General features: G+C 38.1%; 1 protein-coding gene across 5 annotated transcripts in view; it reads right to left on the reverse strand.

Annotated features, from left to right (window-relative positions):
- The window catches only part of stab1 (stabilin 1), a 161,778-nt gene extending 138,489 nt beyond the window's left edge, over window positions 1–23,289 (reverse strand). The window contains exons 1-15 of one of the 5 annotated variants that reach the window (XM_079682470.1): window positions 22,303–23,287; window positions 22,089–22,197; window positions 20,739–20,827; window positions 20,248–20,353; window positions 17,523–17,650; window positions 15,776–15,894; window positions 15,357–15,442; window positions 14,855–14,924; window positions 14,638–14,733; window positions 13,014–13,127; window positions 11,559–11,746; window positions 8,997–9,133; window positions 6,467–6,594; window positions 6,137–6,213; window positions 5,155–5,277 (exon numbers count right to left, since the gene is read on the reverse strand). In XM_079682470.1, coding sequence (XP_079538596.1) covers window positions 5,155–5,277; window positions 6,137–6,213; window positions 6,467–6,594; window positions 8,997–9,133; window positions 11,559–11,746; window positions 13,014–13,127; window positions 14,638–14,733; window positions 14,855–14,924; window positions 15,357–15,442; window positions 15,776–15,894; window positions 17,523–17,650; window positions 20,248–20,301 — 1,320 coding nt within the window. In that variant the 5' untranslated portion in view covers window positions 20,302–20,353; window positions 20,739–20,827; window positions 22,089–22,197; window positions 22,303–23,287. Of the gene's footprint in view, window positions 1–5,154; window positions 5,278–6,136; window positions 6,214–6,466; window positions 6,595–8,996; window positions 9,134–11,558; window positions 11,747–13,013; window positions 13,128–14,637; window positions 14,734–14,854; window positions 14,925–15,356; window positions 15,443–15,775; window positions 15,895–17,522; window positions 17,651–20,247; window positions 20,828–22,088; window positions 22,198–22,302 lie in introns of all 5 variants that reach the window. The other 4 variants (XM_079682471.1, XM_079682469.1, XM_079682472.1 and 1 more) reach the window with 4 other exon arrangements.
- Between the last annotated feature and the right edge of the window lie 2,343 nt (window positions 23,290–25,632).

Below are 25,632 nucleotides of genomic sequence, written 5' to 3' on the forward strand. Positions count from 1 at the left end.
GGAGGCATTTAAGGTTGGGGGGAGTGTTTGGGAGAGAAACTCCTTGTGTCCTACTTCTGTTGTTGCCATAAAATAACAAACTAACCATAAGGTGGCAGCCCTGTTGACATGCAATTTTGTTTAAATTCTATGGGCATAAATATGTCTCATAATTATTTGTGTGAACATAAAAATAATGTGTGTAAATATGTGATTTGTAAATGTAAAACACCATCCACAAATGCATTTAAAAGATTTGCTAACTCACAAATAAATGTGCAAGTGTAAAACGGATCTGCAAATACGCTAAATATTTTCACAAATAAAAAAAAGATCTGTGAATATCTCTTTAACATTTACAACTTTTGATCAGGCATTTGTGAATCCAATTTGTATTTATCGAACAAAAATGCGCTTGCGGATCTTAAATCTCTGCTCGTGGATCTCACATTTCTGCTTGTGGATCGTCTTTTTACACACGGAATTTTGAGACATATTTTCCGCCGGTCTCCGCTAAAATCTACTCGTGTCACTCGGTTATTTTCGGAAACCAGGTGATGGCCTGCTGATGACGACATTTCCGCATGATTTCAAAGTAAGAGCATGATGGTTTGTTTAATGCTCTGTTTTTTTATTTAATTTAATTTCAAACCTTTATTTATACAGATGAATCCCATTGAGATCATTGATCTCTTTTTCAAGGGAGACCTGCTCAAGTAGTTCCACATGAAACATAAAAACATAAATAGAACAACAAAAGGACATCATACAGCATCATTTACATAATTATCCACATAAACAGGTACCAATAACTTCCGATTGAGTAGCATCCAACCAAGCTTTAAAAACATTTAGTGGCACCAGATTGCTCAGTTTCAATTTAATTTGCAGACAATTCCATGACAGTGGAGCTGCGCATCTAAAAGCTGTCTTCCCTAAGACAGTCCTAGCAGTTGGCACATTTAATAAAACCACAGCATTCGATCTCAGGCAGTAGCCAATTACAATTTTCGGTGAGATCAGGGAGCAGATATAAGATGGAAGTTTCCCTAACATGGCTTTGTATATAAAAATGTATCAGTGACTGAGCCTCCGTACAGTTAGTGAAAGCAGCCCTTGCATACAGGGTACAGTGATGGGTTAATACTTTACAGTTTGTCACAAATCTTAGTGCACTGTGATACGCAGCATCTAACTTGACCAGGCAATTGGCAGGTGCATTCATATACATCAAATCACCATAGTCCAGCACAGGTAAAAAGGTCACAGTGACTAGCCTTTTCCTGGTCTCAAGTGAGAAACAGGATTTGTTCCTGTAGAAGAAACCTAGCTTAACCCTCAGCTTTTTAAGCAGGTTATTGACATGAAGTTTAAAAGTGAGACAATCATCAAGCCAGATACCAAGGTATTTGTAACAGGTAACCACTTCAAGTTTTATTCCTTGCGTAGTTAGAATATCTGAAACAGGCTCTGGTGTCTTTTTAGCTTTAGAAAAGAGCATTACCTTGGTTTTCTCAACATTTAAAAGAAGCTTTAGTTCAGAGAGCTGAGTCTGAATAATGTTAAAAACAGCCTGTAATTTAACACCAGCCTCCTTAATGGAGGGACCTGCAGAGTACATCACGGTATCATCCGCATAAAAATGTAAAGTAACTTCATCGACATTTTCACCTAAACTGTTGATGTAGATGGAGAATAAAAGTGGACCTAAAACAGAACCTTGGGGAACACCATTTACAATGTTCAACCACTCAGAAGACAGCCCATCAAAATGAACACATTGGGACCTTTCAGAGAGGTAGTTCACAAACCACCCCACTGCATGGCTGGACATGCCTATACTGGCTAGCCTCTGCTTTAAAATGCGATGCTCAACGGTGTCAAATGCTTTGGAAAGGTCAATAAATAGAGCTGCACAACTCTGCTTATTATCTAAAATACTTGCCACATCAATCACCACTTTCATTGTGGCAGTGATGGTGCTGTGTTGCTTTCTGAAGCCTGACTGATGTTTAGACAGGATGTCATTTGTACATAAAAACACCTTTACCTGTTCAATCACTAAGCGTTCAAGAACCTTAGCCAGAACTGACAACTTAAAGATTGGCCTATAGTTAGTTAATAAGGTGGCATCCCCTCCTTTTAGTAAAGGCAGGACATACGCTGACTTCCACAATTTTTGAATTGTGTTTGTGCTGAGGGAGAGGTTAAAAAGAGTAGTGAGAGGTGGAGCAATAAAATCTGCAGCTATCTTTAAAAAGAAAGGTTACGTTGTCCGGGCCAGCCGGTTTCTTAGGATCTAACTTGGTTAAAGCTTCACGAACAACATCAACAGTAAAAGGAGTAAAACTAAAAGGGTTTTCACACACATTTTTCAGAGTCACAGACTGTAGTGTTCACAGAAGCAGAGTTAGTGACAGAATCAAATAGAGAACCACAGGACACAAAATGCTCATTAAAGCAATTTAGCATAGTAGCCCTGTCCGATATAGAGCCAGATGCTGTGGTAATGCACGGAGGTAGCTCATTACGGATATCACCGGTGGATAACGATTTAATGGCTTTCCAAAATGTTCCAGGATTATTCAGATTCTTTGTGGTTACTGACAGATCGTACTTTGATTTAGCACTTTTGATATGTAAAGTGAAGCTATTTCTTAGCTGCCTAAAACGCAGCCATTCTACCTCTGAGCCTGATTTCCTAGCCTTTGCCCAGGCCTTGTTTCTCTCATGAAGGAGACTGGACAGCTCAGCAGAAAACCAAGGATTGTCTTGTTCCTTTACTCTAAATTTACGCAGGGGTGCATGTCTATCAATGATCTCCATAAAACCAAGATAAAAATAAGACCATGCAGTTTCTACATCAGCACACAGATCGATTTTTCCCCAATCAAACCCAAACAGATCATGAACAAGACCCTGCTCCACAAAATGTTTTTTGTCTCTCTTAATGATAATGTGAGGTTTAACCTTTTGGACCTTAGTGACCCTAATTGTGGCTACAACACAGTGATCACTCAGATCATTTGCAAATACTCCCACAGATGAGTATTTATGGGGCACATTAGTTAAAATGAGATCAATTAGGGAGGATTTATCAGGGGACTTAATGTTAGGGCGAGTAGGACTGTCTACAATCTGAGTAACATGTAAAGAGATACAAAGGTTTTTAAAATCCTCTGACACTGCAGTTAACCAGTCCCAGTTAAAATCTCCAAGTAGCACTATTTCCTTGTAGTCTAGTTGTGATAAAAGATTTGCTAGTGAAGACAAGGAGTCTTTGACAGCTGAGGGGGGTCTGTAACAACTCACTACCATGACCTGTTGCTCCCTTGCCACTTCTATATTTATGGCTAAAAATTCGAAATTGCTTACTGATAGATTTGGAAAGTAATGTGGTTACACTGAACTTATTCTTAACATAAATGGCAACGCCACCACCTTTATTAGGCCGGTCGGTACGATAAACATTATAACCATTTAAGGCAATGTCAGAGGCCAAAATAGATTTATTTAGCCATGTTTCTGATAAAACAATGACGTCAGCGTCAGTCGAGCTTGCCCAAATGCGGACAAAATCTAGTTTACCTAACAGACAGCGCACATTCAAGTGGATGAAACCCAACCCAGACCTAGCTTTAAAATCAGCAGGAGTAGCGATCTGACTACTGCTACTGGGCGGACCAGGGTTAGGTTGTACATTTCCTGACAGTAATAACATTATTATAATGAAGAGCGGAACGTTAGAGGCATTCTTACTTCACCATCATCATCATCATCATCATCATCATCATCATCATCATCATCATCATCATCATCATCATCATCATGTTATAGTGATACTGTTAGTTTGTGTTGTGTCCACTTTCGGATCCCGGGGGGAACAGCTGGCAGCGAAGCAGCCCAGATAAAACTCTTTTCTTCATTGTTTGTTGTGTATTCAGTCAAGCGGGTCAAAGTTACAAAGCACTTCACATCTTATTAATCGGCCTAATTTTACCTTACCAGTGCAGTAATAAAGTAATCTGTAGAAAAGCACTGTATTTAGGTTAGCCTTCATAGTAAGGCTACATTAAATGTTATAATATTCATCGTGTCCTTCCTACTGTATATGCATATATTCCTGTCTATTGCTTTCATTTGTATTTAATGTTATTGCGTTTATACTTGTTTCCACAATTTGGGATGAATGAAGTATCTATCTATATATGATATCTATCCATCCGTCTATCCGTCTATCCGTCTGTCCGTCTGTCCGTCTGTCCGTCTGTCCATCTGTCTGTCTGTCTGCCTGCCTGCCTAACTACCTACTAGTTGTTTTGTTTGGAAATGTTTTGTCATTGTATTGCTCTTTACCGGCACCTGCAGAGTACAGGACTTTACATTGTACTTACAATTTTACATTGTAACTTTGACCCGCTTGACTGAATACACAACAAACAATGAAGAAAGAGTTTTATCTGGGCTACTTCGCTGCCAGCTGCTCCCCCCGGGATCCGAAAGTGGCGTATAGCCTGTACTTAAACATCAACGAAAGTGCTCGATATACGCTGTATTGAACCAATAAACGAACACAAACTAACTGTATCACTAAAACATGATGATGATGATTGTGATAAAGAATGTCTCTAACGTTCCGCTGTTCATTATAATAAAAAAACAGAGCATTAAACAAACCATCATGCTCTTACTTTGAAATCATGCGTAAATGTCGTCATCAGCAGGCCATCACGTGGTTTCCGAAAATAACCGAGTGACACGGGTAGATTTTAGCGGAGACCGGCGGAAAATATGTCTCAAAATTCCGTGTGTGTAAAAAGACGATCCACAAGCAGAAATGTGAGATCCACGAGCAGAGATTTAAGATCCGCAATTACATTTTTGTTTGACAAATACAAATTGGATTCACAAATGCCTGATCGAAAGTTGTAAATGTTAAAGAGATATTCACAGATCTTTTTTTTATTTGTGAAAATATTTAGCGTATTTGCAAATCCGTTTTACACTTGCACATTTATTTGTGAGTTAGCAAATCTTGTAAATGCATTTGTGGATGGTGTTTTACATTTACAAATCACATATTTACACACAAATTATTTTTATGTTCACACAAATAATTATGAGACATATTTATGCCCATAAAATTCATTTACATTTAGTTTGAGAAAAAGTTACCTTGTTGTCTTTGTTCCTCATCTTGGCTCCTCCTAACATGTTGAAGTCTCGTCCCTCCAGCTCCTTGTAGAGGCGCTGACCCTCGATCAGGTGGTTTTGACACACCAGCTCCTCGTTAACGCCCTGTAGAGACATCGTAGATCAATCATTTGTTATTAATTAGTTAATAATAATAATAATGCATTATATTTTTTATTAGAGCGCTTTTACAGGTGCTCAAAGCGCTTTACAATTACACATTACACATATTAGACATGTAAGAGTCATTACTGTGGACATTACCCACAGGAGCAAATGCATGTAAAGTGTCTTGCCCAAGGACACAACGGCCTGACGCAGTGGCGGCTCAACGCTCTAAACACTGCGCCAAAACCGCCCACAAGTTGATTATGTTGTCCGGCTATTGCGGTAAAATGTGCAAACGTCTAAAGGTTCGAGATAATAATTAGGCTGCAATCCAAATGAAATTTAGAATAACGAAATAAAAAAGTATTCCTCTGAAGACTACATGATTCTCAGATACAAAAGTAACCAGCATCAAAGGGAGTTGTGGGTTTTTGAACATCAGAAATAGGTTGGTCAAAAATTGGCAGACCCCTTTATAAATCACTCCTCCTGATCCATGTGCAGGCTGTTTTGGCTGCCTTTGTATTTGGTCTGTTTTTCGTCACTTTTACAGCACGTTTTTTTGGGCAACAGGTGGCCTTGTCTCTGATTTCCTTTTCTAGTGTAACTGTAGGAGAGAACAGAATATTTTAACTCATGTAGCTGTGACTCTGATTTACCAAAGTATGTGTATCAGCAATAATAGATTTTAACAGGTCAAAGAAAAGTTCATTTTGTATTTGTGTTGGTATAGAGCCTATATTGAATTCCCTTGCCTTTTAGTAAGAGATGTTCTAAACTGACGAAATAAGAGTGATTTGATGTGATATTTTTTTCAATTAGAGGTATAAAGATTCAAGACAGACAGGCGACCTACAGTCAGAGGTGTTTTCAGCAGTGGGATGAAAGCTGTGAAGGGTCCATCTCGACTCAGCTGCATTGAACAGCCTTCTCCTAAAACAGAGAAAATATCCAAAAAGTAGATCCAAAAAGGAAAACTGCAAGTCTCTTCTTTCACAATAATGTTAAAGATATAATTATGTGTTCTGACATTATTGCCTCCTGATTAAAGTAACACGCACTTTTTTGTAGCAATTGTAATGACTAAAAAATTTTGAACTGGCACCGCTCAAAGTACCAGCTTGTTAGAAGTCTGAAACACAAAGTACCTTTTTCTTTTTAAACAGTTCATTTGTATTTCCTTTACCGAACAAGGCGACGGCTCCTGTCAGTGTTCCTCTTTGACTCCCACTTCTGTCCAGCTCAATCAGCCGTTCCATCAGGTTACCATAGCAACGCCGTCCGTCGCCAATCTGACGAGCATTACACACACATCTGAGAAAAATGGGGTGAGAAATATTGATGACACGGAAAAGCACACATATTCACACAAACTGACAACAACCATTTTTATTTATTTATAGATAGTTAATTAATAGAGTTGTGCAGTTAGTTTCTCATTTTCTAATCATAAATATATTGATCATAAATCTAGCGATTAGATTTATGATTCGAAAATTATAAAAGCAGGTATCCGGCTGAACAAAACGTGCATTTATCAAACAGGTCCGTTTCCCACAGAACAAGTGCAGAAACACAATATGATCTTTTTTTTAAAACTTAATGATACAAAAAATACTGTAGTAGTGTTAGCCCAAATAGATGTTTTGTTATTGTGTTTTATTTACATGTATTTTATGGTACTGTCAGACTGCTGTTAGACCGGCCCATTTTTTTAATGCAGTGAAATAGTTAATGAAAAATGGCCAACAAATATGTACATTGCCAGAATATTTATATTTCTTTCTCCACCTTATCCGAGACTAAGTCAAGACCAAGACCAAGACTGGAGTGTAGAAAGACCAAGACTTTAAGAGGTCGAGACCGAGTCAAGACCAAGACCAAGGCAGGGCGAGAGCGAGTCAAGACCGGAACCAGACTAGTGTGAATCCAACACTACATATTACACTTACAATGAAATGTGGAAGATAACATAGACAATTTGATCTGAAAGATGCACATCATTATTAAAAGACCCACATACAAACAGCAACATATATATTCAACTTCATCATATTTACTCAAAAAGTGATTATTTTAATTAAAATGTGTAAATTAGTGAGACTTTTGTGGTTTGTGTAGCCAAATGTAATTGTAGTTGAATTTCCCGACATCTTCACTTCGAGACTGTTTGAGTATGTGTGTGTGTTTACGGGGTGGGGAGAGGTGGGGGGGAGTAGCAGCCGGTACAGACCAGTCCCATGTTTACAAACATTAAGCGGCGCATGAGGGCAAAGATTCGGAGTCTCGTGGGTGCTTAAAAGTAAGTCAGTGAAGTCACATTATTGGTTGCATTTTAACCAATAACGGTCTCGAGACCAAGACCGGTCTTGAGTACTACAAAACTACTACTCACTACAACTTGATGAGAGAGACAGACAAAGGGAAAAAAAGAAACCGACTCAGTGTCCACATCTGGTTCTAGTCTGGTGTCTAGACCCTGATCTAGAGCTAGCTCTAGAGCAGGGGTTTTCAAAGTGTGGGTAGGTGAGCCTCCCCTCAGAGAACATAAGAACAGCCGCGCCCCCACTCCCAATTATTATTGCTGTTATTATTATTATTATTATTGTTGTTGTTGCTATAATGCAGGGGTATTCAATTGCATTTCAAAGAGGTCCAGTAAGAGAAAATGTAATTAAATGCTCTGTTTTCGCTGTCTACCTTCCGCCATTTGAAATTACTCTGACTGTTTCTCTCCTCTTCGTCTCTGTGTGTGTTTGAATCTATCGTGCTGACTGCACCGATTTGATTGGGTGAGTAGCGTCACCTCCTTAAAACATTAAACAATAACTTTTTTAAACCTTTTTATTTTTATGTTTTAAACATATTCTATAAAACTCCCCCACTACTTGGACTATTCCTTGCACCCCTCTAGAATAAGCCCGAATTGTCTCAACCATATTGCATCAGTAACGTGCACTTGTTATTATAACAAGATCGCAAGGACGCTGGTAGCGATCGGAAAGTTGAGTGTTGTTCAGTTTGTGTGTTGTGGAACATGCGTGTCCGTGCATGAAAATATACCACACACCCAATTACAATTGCATGTTCAATTCACTACCCTGGAAGTTAATACAGTTGTTAAAGTTGGAACAGCCTGTGGACAGCCGTTCTTCCTTGCATGTCAGTCGCCTACACCTTCTTACAGAGGACAGTCACATCTAGCTGCAGCACGACCCGTATATTTCCGCACGCCGTGTTCTCAAGACATATTTTTTTTAACATTTTCAACATGGTGGATAAATCCTTATATGCTCCCGGCAACACACTGAGCGTCAACTTTGCCTCCTTATTACACTCACCCCTACTTTAGTGAGAAAAATGAGTCTGCGTCTTTGATGCACAGAGGAATAAACGCAGATCATCCTCTGGCTGCAGCCTTGACTGGTACTTGCTTTTGATCAAAGTCAATGCGGAAAACCTGCACTCACACAGGTAGGTGGAGGGGAAGGGAATGAGCACTTTTACAGCCTTTTTGGCGAGGTGGGGGAACTCACTGTCCACAGACAGCCACAAGTGGGTAAGTGCCACTTTACTCGTCTTTTTCTCGTTCTTTTGTTTCTCATTAAATCACAGTCCATTCTCCTCCCCTGAAGCTCTCTGGCGCCCCCCAGGGGAGGCGCGCCTCACACTTTGAAAACCGCTGCTCTAGAGGATAACAAATATTTTAGTCTTACTTTGGTTGTCCATCCACTCCAGTTTGACAGACAGCAGTGGGGTCACAGGTATCGGCTGAGCAGGCAGAGACCAGCTGACAACCAAACTCAGCGTTTCCTCCTACAGGCGACATGCCGAACATACACTCACAGCTGGACTGAGGGACAGAGAGACAGAGGGAGTGAGGTTAAACAAAGTCTCAGGATTTAGCTCTGGTTTTATTTCTACACTTTGAATCTTTGACTGTGTTGTTGGGTCTGTTACTGATTCTGATAATGGGGGATATTCACAGTCAGTGATGCAAACACAGGTATGGTGAAAAAAAGAGAGAACTATTCGAAAAAAAACAGTGTAATATACCGTCTGACAAAGGCCTGTGCTATAATGCTTCAATTAACTGGCTATTCTTTATAATATACTCAGATCAATAGGAGACAGAGATGTTAAGTTATAAATCAAGGGTTTTTATTATTATTTACAGCAGGGATGGGGAACCTTTTTCCTTTCAATTTTTACAACATTCTCTGAGGGCCGTACAAATTATTGAACTTAACCTGCTTAAAAAAATTAAATCACAGTCCATTCATTTCACCTTTCTTTCATGCTGTGCAAAGAAAAAGCAACCTCTTTATCAAGATATCTCACCATGACTCACGTATGCATGCATGTGCACGGTTGTGGCATGACCACCAAAACAGAAAGATATGGACACAAGATGTGTGTAAATGTATTTAGTATCCTATCCATGTGAACATGATTTAAGGGGGGGGGGGATTTTTTTTTTTAATATTGAAGTTAAAAGCATCAATCTGGTGCACTTTGAGAGCAACATTAGGAGATCTATGGATACATCTCAACACCCATTTGAAACAGAACTGTAAGCAGATTTTTCTTTTTGGATATTTTACAAATCACTCCCCTTTTAAACTGTATTTTTGTTTGTTGTTAATAACAACTTTGTTTTACTGTCATATAGTATTTTATACCTGTTTTTCATTTAGTCTCTAATGTCTCATTAATAACTATAATGATCATATCAAAGTGTGCCTTAACCTCACTGAGCTGAGGTTATTTGAGCCTCTCAGGAGAGAGCTCTCTTCCACCTGGTTGTAGAAAAGCTCTTTAAATTTGTTAGCATAGCTAGCTAACCAGATGCTAATAAAAACAGATGGCCACTGTGCTTACAACTAAAGACACAGCCACGCAAACACTGCGGTGTGTACAGCTCATTATGGGTACTGCAATATTTGAAGAGCTGGAGCTGCGTTCCGGTGCTCTCCGTCAGCACTGCACTCTAGTCTACACTCCTTTCGAGACATACCACGTGAAGACACGTTACGCTCGTGTTGTGTTCAAGGAACCTGTCCTTGGTCAGGAAAAACAGGCACTCACTTGTTTAATTATTTTGCTGTCTAGATTTCTTCTTCTTTTCTGAAGTGATAAGTTGTCCGTCAGTCGGACTGACGTACTGACGGACGGACGGATCCCCCCCCCCAAAACGAAAACTCTTCGGTTCTCCACGAATTACACAAGTCACCCAAATCAGCGTTAAAAAAGCGGGAGGCGCCTAAAAGCGACTAATTTGCATCACTGCACAGTATATATTTTCTCTTTTGTGGTGACAGTATTGTATCATGGTATTACAAAATGAAAAGGGTTTATGACCTGTTTAACTCTTTTGGCAATGTAAGGCATTATTTGTTAATGAAAATAATAAACACAAGGATGTGTTTATTGGCTACAGAAGGGATGATAAGAAGGTTTAGTCCCACATGTCTTTTGGGAGGATTAGCCTGACCAGCAGTGGTTGGAAGTAACTAAGAACATTTACTTACTTATATTGTATTGTACTTTAGTACTTTTTGACTTATTTGCACTTTTCTTGAATATTTCCATTTAATGCTACTTTATGCTTTTACTCCGCTAAATTTCAGAGGCAAATATTGTAGGTAAATAAGCTGATATGGTAATAAAGTTTAATGCAGTACTATATTACTAATCCACACAGTATTTCAAGTATCTAAATGTGTTCCACATTGACAAACTACAATACTAAAATGCTCTTAACATTAAAACATTATAATATAATAACCATAATAATAATAATAATAATAATAATAATATAATAATAATGTAAACATATGCATAATGAGTACTTTTAATATTAATACTTGAATTAAATTAAGATGACAATATGACTGTATTTTTACATTTTAAAATCAGGACTTTTACTTTAAGTGGAGTATTTTAAGACCATGGTTTTTGTACTTTAACTTTAGTAATGGAGAACTTCTTCAAACACTGCTGACCAGGAATGTAGGATATAATATAGTGCTGAGCAAACTGAATAAAAGCAAAAACGAAAATTCGGGGAACAACATTTTAGTTATTTTAATAACCAGCGACGAGTAATGTACCTCTAAGTGTGCACTAAGAAAGAAGAACAAAATGTGTGTGTGTGTGTTTAAAGATTGATCGCGGTAACGATGGTATTCCAAAATGTCTGGACATGACACCAGTGATGGTGATGAAACTGGTATAATCTCTAATGATTCTAGTCCTGGCTTTGGAGGCGTCCTAACCTTGTTGGGTCCTTTGAAGACACAGATGGTGGAGTCGATGGGACACCCTCCGTTGTTCTCGGAGCAAAGGTTTCTGGGTACACAGATCTTCCCGTCGCCCAGGTAGTCCGGCTTACAGGCGCAGCTGACCTTTGACCCCGTGGAGGAGCACTGGGCATTGACGTCACACTCCCTCAGAGAGCAAATACCTGGACAGGAAACAAAGATCAGAACTCAGTTCAGATCAAACTCAAACCTTAACCCTTATGTTGTGTTCGGATCTCCCGTGACCCAATTCAAGTTAAAATTATATAATCTAATTTTTTGTATCGGAACAAGGCTCCATGATATCCTCCACAACAGAAATATATAAATACTACAAATCAGATTTTGACAATTTTAGCCAAGTCTGGAGGTCTCTAAAAAAAAAAGTGTATAATTTGGTGTTCGGGTCTGGGAAGACCCAGCAGCATTGTTTCGGGTGACTCGGGGTCAAATTTAGCCCAATCAAGATTCATCTTTGGCTTTGGAGATAACTCATGGGTCAAAATTGACCCGCGAACACCATGAATGGTAACAGCTTTTGAACACAACATAAGGGTTAAACAAACATTCACAAAACATTTATTTTCATTTACATTTCTGGATGAATCCAAAATAAAAGGGGAATTATTAGAACTTCAACTACATTAAAATTGGTCTGTAACTTCAGTAGCATCCCTGTGATACTGTGATGTTTAATAAACTGCTAAATACATTCTTGGACGGATGACAAATAAACAGACAAATATTATTAAATCTGTAGTATTATAGGGAAGAAAAGGAACATTTGTCCTGAGGATGGCGTCAGTGAAAAAGTCAGTCAGCTTGCTATTCTCAAAGCTTAAAGGTCACCTATTATGCAAAATCCACTGTTTCATGTCGTGTATACATCAACATGTGTCCCCTCTGTGTAAAGACATTCTGAAAGTTTCAGAAAAAAATATTCTCTCACTCTTTGTCCTGATCCATTTATATAGAAACCTGTCTGAAAATGAGCTGATCAGATTTTGGCCACTTTATGTCATAACGATGAATCTCCTCCTAGAGCACCATTGTGTTCTTTTTAACCAAATATTTCGCAGCATGGGGAGTGGCTCCTTATTTTTCATCTAAAGTAACAGACAGAATCAGCACTTTTGAAACAGGGCTGAAACAGAGCGGGTTATGGGATGCTACAATGCACGATCTGTTTGGTATTTTGAGCTAAACAATTCAGAGACTTTTTTTGTTTATATCTAAGACCTGTGATATATTGATGAAAAATAGCATGTAGACCTTTAATAAACATTAAATATAAAATATTGAATTTTCATATTCAGACTAACCCTGACTTACTGTACATCAAGAGGAACATGGTCATGCTAATAATAATGTACATTTGATCTATGGACCAAAATAACGACATCGCTAAATAAAAAAAATTTGTGTGTTTACTTGCGCATTTTCCCTGTAGCGTCCTCCTGTGTCCGGCCAAACATTCGCAGTCGGCGGCGTCTCCTTCTCCTTTACAGTACGAGTACGGACTGCAGGTATTGCACCTGGAACTCACTGCCGACAACACAAAACACAACAGCAGATCAATGAGGGCAATCATTACAAATCATACGGACAGGCAAAACGAATTTGAGCAATAAATGCAAGATGTGTCACTTGGAGTTATACGAACCGACATGGGTAGAAAGCTTCAATATTATTTTGGTACGGACACATTTTGTTGACCTATTCTTTAATCAGACAGATAATGATTTACATGATTGTTTTATTTTGGATGAAGTCGTTGAATGATTGCTTCTATAAGTCATGTTCGGAGTTATTTCACCAACAGGCAACAGTTTGTGAAGCTGGGAGATTGCTGTTCTGTATGTTTGGACATTACCTGCGGTGTCCCCCAGGGGTCAGTACTAGGGCCTAAACTATTTATATTATATATTAACGAAGTATGCAATGTATCAAGAATACTCAAATTTGTTTTGTTTGCTGATGACACAAATATATTTTGTTCTGGAGATAATTTACAGCTATTATTGGAAGAGATCACAGCAGAAATATGCAAACAAAAGTTATGGCTCAACATTAATAAATTATCATTGAATTTGGGTAAAACAACAATAATATTATTTGGAAATAACAATATAAATACACAAGCAACTATTAAGATAGATGGGATTAATATTAAGAGAGTAAATTAAATTCCTTGGGATGAACAAGATACAGGGATGATGCCGTTTAATCATAACTGGGTGTTTGCAGTTTATTTCTTTATTTGGTTTGTTATTTTATCTTTTCTTGAATATCATGGACCTCTGTTATGTATTTGTTAGTTTATCTATCTGCTTATTTGTTTGTTTATGTATCTGTTTTTGTTTTGTTTGTTTGTTTTTTTCAATAAAAAATGTATTTCTTTAAGAAAATAAATAATATATATATATGTTAATAATTTAGTTTTTGGGAGAAGGGGTGTAAACTTCTTCCCACCCCTTTTCGGATGTGTAATTAAGTAGATCATTTGTTTATACATAACTTAGACTCACTAATATGTTTGTATATCAATTTGAGAGTCCTTAATTTTGTATTGTATGATAATTATCATGTAATATTGTTATACACTATCAAAATAAATGTAATCAAATCAAAAATGTTATCACGACAAAAAAATGTAATAATAATTTTAAAAAAACACTCATATATGGACACAATTGATAACAATCAGAGATAAGGCAGTACATGGCAGTGATTGTTTTAGTAAAAATACAAAAACAACATTTATCACTATGGAATTATGCCAATGTATACAAATATGATTCTGCGTATTAGTTTAATTTAATTATTTACGACTGGAACATTGCAGTGAACATTTGAACATAATGTGTTTTTTTGCTTGTGTGATATAAACGCTAAATAGCTTTGAAATAGTTTCAGGGCTATTTTCTTTAATTTAACCAATATAACGGTAAATATAATATTTTGTATCTTGATCAAATGCAGTAGTATATTGTTTGATCCACGTTAATATAGTTTTTTATGTCATACAGTATATTCCTGCACGTCATGCTCTTACCTTGGTCACAGCGCTTCCCAGTGTAGGGCGGCTGACAAAAACACTGTCCATCCCCCTCTGGACCTCCATTACACACTCCATGTTCACAGTCACACTCTGTGCACACACACATACATAGATTACAGTTGTGCAAACAATGGGGATATTCTTGCAGAAGATTGACACATCACATTTTTTTTGTTTTTGTTTACGAGAGGTCAGAAGTGAGAGAGCTTACTTTTATCACAGTTTTCTCCGTAGGAGTTTGGATTCTTACACTCCTGACAGGCAAAGCCAGAGAAGCTTTCCTAAAGAGAGAAAAAAGGCTGTAAAAATCATTTATATTTGTATATAATATTGACAAGACATCAATAATCTAAAATAAACAAAAAATAAACATCAAATAAGAAAATGTCCATAACTCCCGTGGGGATGTAGGCTTTTAATTACATTAAGCTGACACTTTTATCAAGTCAAAAGCGCAATCAATCATGGTGGCACACATTCCGATTATCTGGAATACTGTAAGTACATTAGCTTCAAATAAGCCAAACCCTTTTAAGAACCTATTTGAATTTATTTTGTTAATATTTTAATGGCCAAGGTGCATACGAAACAGGTGGGTTTTCATTATTTTAAATGGTTGGTTAAGGGCACTTTCCACTGTAAACTAATAATACTGATCTCTATACTCAAACAGGTAGGATGGTCACAGACAAACAGACAGACAGGATACTGACATCACAGACGCAGGTCCCATTTCCCACGTCTCCATCCAGACAGGTTCCATGGTAGTTACAGGTCTTCCCTGACCAGCTGGGACAGGCTACAGACAGACAGACAGACAGACAGACAGACAGACAGACAGACAGACAGACAGACAGTCAGGAGAGAATGATAGACATGTGATTAGGAATGATCATTAATAGATTACATTTGAGTAATGCTAGTTTATACTCCTATTCCATTACAATTTGGAGGCAAATAATGTACTTTTCAACGAGTAGATTTAGACTATTACTGCGATAGAGATGAAACTTGCAGCAGGCCTGTATTTTATAATGTATTATACGCAGATCTTTTCCAATGAAACTACATTTTAACATTCCCGGAAAAGTGTTTTCAAGTGTGTGTGTGTGTGTGCGTGTGCGTGTCTTACATAGACACAGGGGTCCCCAGTGCTGTGGGCAGCAGCGTGGCTGCATGTATCCTTTCACACAGGTGTGCCGACATCCACCCAGCAGGAGAGTCTTCCTGGCACTGATCTCCACCAGATAACTGCAGCATACAGAACACACCACGTCCAAATATTACTAGTACTACAACAACTATCTATCAATCAATCTTTATTTGTATAGCACTTTCCATAAACAAAAGGCAAGTCAAAGTGCAATACAAGCAATTATAATCTCCCTCCCAGTTCATGCAGCAACATCTAACTTTGTGATGAATAAAAACATGTCATAACAAAAATCAATAAATGTAGGATTGAATAAAATCCTAGAATAAATACAATTAAAAAAAATGTTACAAAAAAATGTAAATGGTGGGTTTTGAGTTGGCTCTTGAAAGTAAGAACTATCTCTGCCACTTCTAAAACAAATTATTTTTGTTACTATGAAAAATGCAATTAAAGTAAAAAATGTAGTGATACATAATTAATACACAATAATCAAAATCAGATTTTAATAAAAACAGCTTCAATGAATACATGGCCATCAACAGTGGTTTAAAAACGTCAGATAAATGATGTGAGTAATGAACGGACAGTGGATTACGTGCCCCACCGTTTAAAATGTCAATCAAGGTGATCTTATTATTTTTTTATTCACATACAGTACATTTGATCCCTTCCATTTTCATTTGTAAGCACTTCAATCATAATTTTTCAATTATAATTTGTTACTCCCACCAGTGAGGCCACCCTGCCTAAATGATTGATGGTAATGTTTTGTTGTGAATGAAAGACAGGTGAAAATGATGCAACACGGCTCGGTTTTCATCATATCACCACTGTTTTAATTAAATCAGCTTCCAGCTAATCCAATCCCTTGAAAATGAATGTTTCGCTTCAACTCCATTTTCATCACCTATATTTATTATCAATTTGTTTGACTCTTGCACCTTACCTCCATACTTGTCATAGTTAACCATATTTTGGACACATCCCAACCGGCTGCCTTTGTCCATAATCTTCATTTAAAGTTACTGTCCCCCCAAACAAATCATCAAATGAACAGACATTATTTAGTCCTTCTGACACACTAAGGTCTGTGTGTGTATTGTTAACAGTGGTGTTAAGTAACTATGAACATGTAATAAAGTAGTGTACTTAACTACAGTTTTGAGATACTTAATTGAATATTTACATGTTTTGCCACTTCTACTCCAACATTTAATTAATACCTTTAGTTACTTTACAGATGTGGATGAATGATGTGAAATATAACCAAGCGTTAAATCAGACTTTAGTTCCACCTGGAGTAAATCCACAAGCTACCCTGCAGTATACAAAGTCATTCAAACTAGCTGCACCTTTACCAGCTTTCATAACACTGTAACGCAAAACATAATAATTTATATTATTCAAAAAATTGACCAATCTGCAGAATAAGTACTTTTTCTTTTAGTGCTTTAAGTATATTTTGATGCTTATACGTTTGTACTTTTACTTGAACATATTTAATGCAGGATCTTTATTTGTAACTGAGTATTCCTACACCGTGGTATTTCTACTTGTGTGTGAGTGCAATATCTTAGATTGTAGTGTGTGTGTGTGTGTGTGTGTGTGTGTGTGTGTGTGTGTGTGTGTGTGTGTGTGTGTGTGTGTGTGTGTGTGTGTGTGTGTGTGTGTGTGTGTGTGTGTGTGTGTGTGTGTGTGTGTGTGTGTGTGTGTGCGTGTGTACCTGCAGTTTAGGGTGCCCGATTGGCTGAAGCCACGGGGGCAGCTGCTGGAGGAGACGGCGGCGCAAGAGGTGCAGGAGGTGTGGACCTCCTCCCTCTGAGAGACATCACAACGACCAGGAGGAGGCGTCTGAGGAAGCAGAGAACATACATCAAGTATTTCATTTGACTTTCTGTATATATTATTCTATTTTACATGTGCATAGTTTACTTAATCCTGCATTTTCTTGCAAGACATACAGTATGTCTTTTTCGTTTATGTCTAAAGTATATTGTATGTGTACCTGTTGGTGGAGCCTGGGCCAACCATTACACTGTAGCTTTCTGATTAGGACAATAGATAATTGACTCTTCAATTGATTTACAGATAGACAAATGCTTGCTTTGATTTAGACTAAGTGATTCCAAACCAAGGTATCTTGCACTCAAGAGCACATCTGCAGTTACCAAGGGTATATGGAAATAATGTGGTGTTGTTCAACTAATTTGACTTTTTTTTTAATAACTTTGTGATTAGAAAATGTATATGTATATATATATATATATATATATATATATATATTAATTCAGCTGTAACTTTAACTTAAAGTCTTGCAATTGAGAGATCATAAAAAACATCTCCAACCTTTCATCCTTATTGCAATAACAGTAGGAAAGAAAATCATTTTACTAAAAGCAAAAATGCAAAGACAGAACAAAATAATAATCAACCATTGGCTCAATCTGTTAACAGATCATGCAAACCTGGAAAAACTCCCTGCAAACCTAAATGACAATAAAACCTATTTCAATAAAACCGTGTCTTCCTGCAGGACATTCGGAGCTGACTCATCTTTACACCTGCTTGGCCAGACCCTCGACCAAACATCAGAACAACTTGCAGCGATAAAATAGCATAATATTTGTTCTTCTTTCCTCCTCTTGTCTCATATTATCATTTTGATACATTTTTCTCTTCATTTAATTATGTTTAAGTATTATATATCTTGGTTGTAAATACTTGTTGTTGTGTAAATATGTTTGGTAAGCAGTGTGAAAAATGAAAATAAAAAGTAAAAAAAGAGTGTGTGTTAAAGCAGCTATTAAACAAGCAGGGAAGTCTAAACAGTTAGCATAAAACAGTAAATATAATGTTAAAATAGTTTGCAAATTAGGAGAAATGGATAGATATTAAAGGGGATGAATTGTAGACTTTTCATCAAACCAGTGTGAGAAAAAGTTTTTAGAGAGTACTTGTCCATGGACAAGTGAGTTTGGCAATTTACTTGTCCGAATACATTTTTCACTTGTCCAGAATGGAAAATATGGCAACACACATGCTGCAACCTGCCTGTGAGACAGAGTCCAACCACACATGTCCAACACTATAGGCCTAATAATAATAATACATTATTTTCATAGCCTATAGGCGTACGCTTTTCTACAACTTAAAGAAGCTTGCACGCTTACACATGTCCTGCAATACACATGCTGCAGCTGCCCAGCTGCTCACTGTTTGTAAAAGTAAATAAATAGTATGTTCATTTCAATAATGTACTTTCTATACCCTGCTTCATAAACAATACTGACATCCCTGTGCTCCTCCGAGTCTGGGGGTCCGGGGATGTGAGGAAAACGCGAGGACACAGACAGGGAGGCTGTTTCACTTCATAAAGGTAATGGCGGTCAATATTAACAACACAGGAGCTAAAACGCTTAATAATCTTCATTACGTGTTAGAGAAAGAACATAAGAAAGTTTGACAAAGATGAGGCTGTTAAACGGGCAGCGGATCCGCTGTGTGTAGAAAGAGAGAGAGAGAGAGAGAGAGACGCTGAGCTGCAGCGATCAGCTGATCCGGAGCATAGAGAGAGAGAGAGAGAGCTGCGGTCCGCGGGGTTCGGCCTCGCGTCCTGTCCTCACAACTCTTATTAATCCCGGGACCTGACAATTGTTATTTGTTCCTACTCGGAACCGAGTTTTGCTTCCCAACCCTGCCACTGTGCTACACGTCCCGCCACGCCATGCCCCTGTCTCAGTACAGAAAGCGGCGAGATGCATTTCCTTAGGAATTGACAAGCAGAACCGAAACTAACATTTCTAAACGAACAATGTCGGACACGGACAATTTGCGAATGAGTTCTGCCTTTTGTAAACTTAATTTGTCAATAATTTGTCAATAAATGAGGGCGAAAAACGTCACTTGTTCACCGGACAAGTCAATTACAAGATCTACTTGTCCGTTATTGTAAATAACACGTCCCGGACGGTGGGACGTGTGCTTTTTCGCACACTGCAAACACCACTTCAACATTTCATTTCGTCCAAATGTTCTAATGACACTTTGTACTAATCTACAAAGATACAGCAGGTACATATTACCTGCTGTATCTTTTAGCATTGTCACTGTGTACATGTAAAAGGCATCCAGCTCAATGACTGTGGGCTTTTAGTCCAGGGAGACTCAGCATTTCTAGATTCTGCTGCTTTTTTTGTTACTTTCTATTTATGTAAGAAAAAGGCAAATTAGAAACAAAGATGTAATGAAATACCATTCATAGCTGGAGCACTCTATAAGGTTGTTTTATGCTAGGGTTTTTTCAGGACTGTAGTAGTAAGTAGTATGTGCTCGTAAATGTTTACCTCTAATATTTGTACTTTATCCAAAAAGCTTCAGCTGAGTCTACATGATCTCTGACAAAAAATGTCCTTAGATATTGAGAGCAAACAGGAGATACGGTGTGTCACCTGTTCTTGTTGCAGTGAAGTTTGAAGGCAGATCGTCAGCAGCAACAGCAGCATGGCTCAATGTGTCACATTCAGGGTGGAAAAATGAATCCACCGACCCAGCGTCCTCCTCGGTGCGAAGTAAAAAAATCTGTGGAAAAAGTAGAGAACGTTTTCAGGCAATGTTGGATCTTCACATCAGTTCTCCCCTCTTACATCTACACTGACCCTCAAACCCTAACTGCTTTACAAGCTACAGGAAAAACACACTGATAACAACATCCTCTGAGCAGGAAAAACAAAACTATTAGAAAACAATGGACTTCTAATTCAACACTTAGGAAAACTGAAAGCAACCTGCTGATAAAGGATGTAAAAACTGTTGAAATACATAAAATACAAACTACAAGGTGGACCCAGCCACTGTTGACATTATCAGAAAATCTGTCTTTGCTAATTACAGCCTGAATGCAACAATCACTGTAATTTAGGAGCATATAAACTCAACTAACTACGGTTAACGCTCAGCTCAGAGTCCGGTGTGGCAGAGGGCAGCGAGAGGCTGGAGCGACTGCTGGCGTCACGTCTTTTCCTCTTTAATCTAGGAAGAGAAAGAAAAAAAACATCAACAACTGAAACTGGCAAAGTAGGAACCTCCTAGCAGAGGTAATCTCCTCCTACTATTCTACTGGCAGTAGTACTACTACTAGAAGTAGCAGTAATAGTAATAGTAAAGTAGCAGGAGTAGCAGGAGCACCTGTTTTAGATTCAAGAGCAATATAACGGCATCAAAATGTAGGGACACACACCGTCTCCATTGACTACAGTACTTTTAATAAGGATCAGACGTGGTTAAAGACCCTTTACTTGAGAAAAAGTAGGAATACCATAGTCTAAAAAATAATGCATTATATGTAAAAGTCCTGAATTAAGAAATGTTACTTAAGTAAAAGAATATCAGGAAATTGTACATAAAGTTTCAAAAGAATAAATAACTCATTATGTAGAATGGCTCTATTAACAGTGTTATTATAGAATATTTCGTTTATTATTGCCATAAAAAAACACTATTTTATTCTAAAAATAATAAAATAAAATAAATAATTGGAACAATAATATAAATTAGTTTTACTTGACAGGGGAAGAGTGCTCCTTGTCTGTTGATGTGCCCGTTATCCATGTCAATCAGCCTGACTAATGTTAGTCATTATTATTTTTAGTTATTATCAAACACTAATATTTTTTTACTTTGTCACTGTCACATTTATTGTTGAATGATGATTGCACTGTTTGAAACTATTTGGGCATCAAGTGTCCCTCTACAGCTTTAGTAAATTCTTCAAATATTTTTTAACCCAAAACTTTGCAAAAACTATGGAAGTACTCAGTAAACCATACTTTACTTTCAATAGTGATACAAAATATAATATATAACAAAACAAATTGTCATTGAATAATTTTTGACGGAAAGAATGAACCTGAAACTGCCAGATAAAAAACATTCTTAAAAAAAATGCTGACCTTTGGCTTTAAACACTCATTATTGTGAGATAAACTATTTTTTGTATTGGGCATGTTCTTGGGCTTATTCTAGAGAGGCTTGATTTGATTTGTTAGATATTTTTGGGATTTATTATAACCTTGTGGTGTTTCTACTAAATCGTACTCATTTTGTTTTGTTTTGCTTTTACAACAGGTTGTTCAAGGACAGAAACAGTTTCTGGAGGTGATTGAAAATAAGAAGATATATTGATGGACAAATGTTTTAAGTAGTTGCAATCGCAGCTAATTTTTATATTCTGGCCACTAACTATGAGGTCTGTTTGAGAAGAAAGAGAGAAAGAGAGAGATTGTGAGAAAACCTTTCTCTTCCTGACAGGAAGTTTTGGGCGGATTTCCCCTCCTGGTCGTCCCAGCGGAGCGGAGCAATTTGGACGGATTTCCTTGTCAGCTGACACAACTCCTCGTCTGCTTCTCAGAAAGAAAAGGAAAAAATGAAAAAGCTGAGTTTCTTTTCCTGTTTTAATTTAGTTTGACTTTACGAACAGATGACAGACACAGAGAGGTGAGACTGACCAGAGAGAGGGTCAAAGGTCAAACTGCCAATAGACAGAACAATAGCAGGAAGCGTGCAGACAAGAAACGGCAGCAGTCCTCCGAGGTTTTTACTGCCTTGCTCACCGGTGGGAGAGTTTAACCTGCAACCTTACAGCCACATAATCTACCAGTGAAAATGCAAAACATACAATTAAATAAGTTCAGTGAGGGTGACAATTTACAGTGCATATTGAGCTTGTGATTAAAATGTTAAAAGCAATGCAGATTTCTTTGAGCAAGTTACTTTTTTTTGCAGTCTGTGTTTATTTACATCATACACAGCCAATTTGTGTCAACTTTATATTATCTGCTATAGTTTGCACTGAATGTGCATAGGCCTTTGTGTTGCAGACTGACTGATCTTAAAACTCACCAAGAACTCCAGTGTGATGTTGAAAGGGGGAGACACTGGCAAAAGGTCGAACCCTGCACATGGGGCTTAGGGTTGGATACAGTTATAACTCTAATCCTGACCCTGTTATTTTAAGCCAATCAGTCTTGAACAAAGTAGTGAAATTAAAGACAGAACAACATTGCGTCGATAAAGCCACAGTAACACGAGACTGTCTATTAAACAGCAATGGATACATTTTCAATTTTTCCCGACCTAGAATTTATAATATTGCTAGCGCCGCAGCTGTTAATAGGGATCAAACCTTAATGCCAATGGTTCATAAACATTACACTGTCCAATTAACATATACCTTATAATGATGTCTCAAGTTAAAGCCAATAAGTTAACTATTGCCACTTTAAAAGAGGTAAAATCTTGACAGGTCACTGTTGTTCCACACAAGGCATCACAGAGTGCCCCAATTATTTTCTCATATCTTCCATTACAGAACAAGACTGTAAAGCAGTTTCATCCTCGCAAAAATAATATCACTTACATGTATGTTTATTAAGTAGCTTGAGATAATATCTGTCCTTGCGTGCTGCTGACAGGCTGATATTATTTGTTTTGACTTCTGTGACGCGGTCACACATCTACGATGCCTTGAAACTGCCTGATTAGATGCAAAAGGACATTAAAACATCGTGTGAAGGACACCAAATGTGTTATCTTTAATTGTTGCATAATGGCACACACACACACACACACACACACACACACACACACACACACACACACACACACACACACACACACACACACACACACACACACACACACACACACACACACACACACACACACACACACACACACACACACACACACACACACACACACACACACACACACACACACACACACACACACACACACACACACACACACACACACACACACACACACACACACACACACCTCAGGAAAAAGTCAGGAAAACATGAATCAAGGAGTAAAGACAGAAAGAGAGAGGGACCCTCCAGAGCCAGAGGTCTCGGCCCCCTGTCCCGGTGACTATCTCAACCTCAACAAATGCCTCCGATCAGCATTCTGAGCTGGAAAACAGGCAAACAGACAAGAAAAAAACATGAAAGATAAGAGGAAGTGAGAAAGGATTTACTATCAGTGTCACATCCCTCTGGTGTTCCCTGGTGTCTTTTCTGCTTCAATTGTTTATCAGGAGGAGATTAAGTGGATTTAACAGTATATCCTGACAGTGCAAGAATAAAAAATACTTTTATGTTTTGACTTACCAGTGGTTCTCAAATGATGGAGTGACGGACAAGGGCAAGTGGTCTTAAACCAAATTGAGAAATAAATAGTTGAATAGCTGTTAAGAATATAAAAACAATCATTTCATGCTCAATATTAGGATTAGGATTGTTATCCTTTAAAGTTTTGAAACTACGTGTAAAGTCTTCATTTACTCTATGATACTGTCTGAATTTTTTTTGTCCCAACTACTGTAAATAAATTGAATTAAAGAGCAACTTGCAGGTTAGAGACACCAGTGAATAAATGTGTAGGAAAATGATGAATACACTAGATTTTCAAATAAATATACAGAAATATATACTACAGTGACATCTGGCGTCGTTTTAGTAAGACATTTTCACTTCCGCATAAAAAAGCCTCCGCACGTGACCTCCCGCGTGTGACGTAACATGGGGGAGAGCGGCTGGTCTAACATATGAATAAACATGGATCACAATGCTAGTTTTGACACAGAAGAGGTTGAAAATATATATTCGAATGCATATGATTATAATTATGAGCCTGCTATGCGTCCAAGAGACCAGGAGCAGCCAAGGATTAGAAAAAATAACGGCCATCGGAGAGAAATGGAGCTTTGGTGTGAGGAGAACCAGTGGAGAACAGAGCAGCTGTCTTGGTGAGTGACCGGCGTTAGCTACAGTAATATTAGCTAACGTCAGTCACATCACAACATTGTAAAGTTAGCAATCATATATCAGGCTATAACTAAAGTAGTATTGATAATATAGTAACGTTACTGGCAGGACTGTTGATACTGATCCATAACAGAAACTAATGCGCAAGTATCAGCCGTATCTCGCGTTACCTAATGCAACTCCACACTACGGTGCTGTGTACCGGAGGGGAGACGCGAGATACAGCTGATACTTGACGATCTGGCGGAGAAAGGTTGTGGAGGCTCCGTTGATATGCCATTGTAAATGGCTTGATGGAAAGCAGGTGTGTAGTCGGGGAGGGTGCACAGCTGATTGCAGCAGGTGAGTGGAGGTTGAGCCGGGAGCCAGGAGTGACAGCCACCACGCACACACAAACAACACAGACAGGGGGAAACAAACAAACACAAAGGAGACGGCTGGAGCAGTACAGCCACCACAGCGTTACCTAATGCATCTCCACACTACGTCTTACGGTGCCGTGTACCGGAGGGGAGAGAGAGAGAGATGTAATACGGTTTCCTGATAAAGCTATGGAGAGTGTGTGCTGCAGGGAGGTGGATACACAACGCACCCAGGAACGAACGCTAGCTCCAGTCCTTTTCCCGTGAGGGAAACTGTGGACTCGATGTCCTGACAAGCCTGAGTTTGTGCAAACTGCACAAACACAAGCTCACCATGATTACAAATGGTGAAATGCAATGTAAAATTACCCAAAAAATACCAGCTCACTAAATCACAACCGCTCAAACCAACTACAAACTACGACCACGGATTGGGCAGAGAACGAGTCAGAGAAAGTTGCTCCCCCATGTGACGTAATATGACGCGTTTGACGTATGTTAAAAAAAAGCAGTTTTTAGCTCAAAATGGCTCCTTTTCCTCTGAATTCCTGCCCTTAAGTCTTGTAAAACATATCAAATCCTGCATTAACATTTTTAATTGTAATTTTCAGGTAAGTTTAAGCATAAATATAGTAAAAAAAAA

Source organism: Notothenia rossii (assembly GCF_949606895.1).
Source record: "Notothenia rossii genome assembly, chromosome: 5".
Lineage (NCBI taxonomy): Eukaryota > Metazoa > Chordata > Actinopteri > Perciformes > Nototheniidae > Notothenia > Notothenia rossii.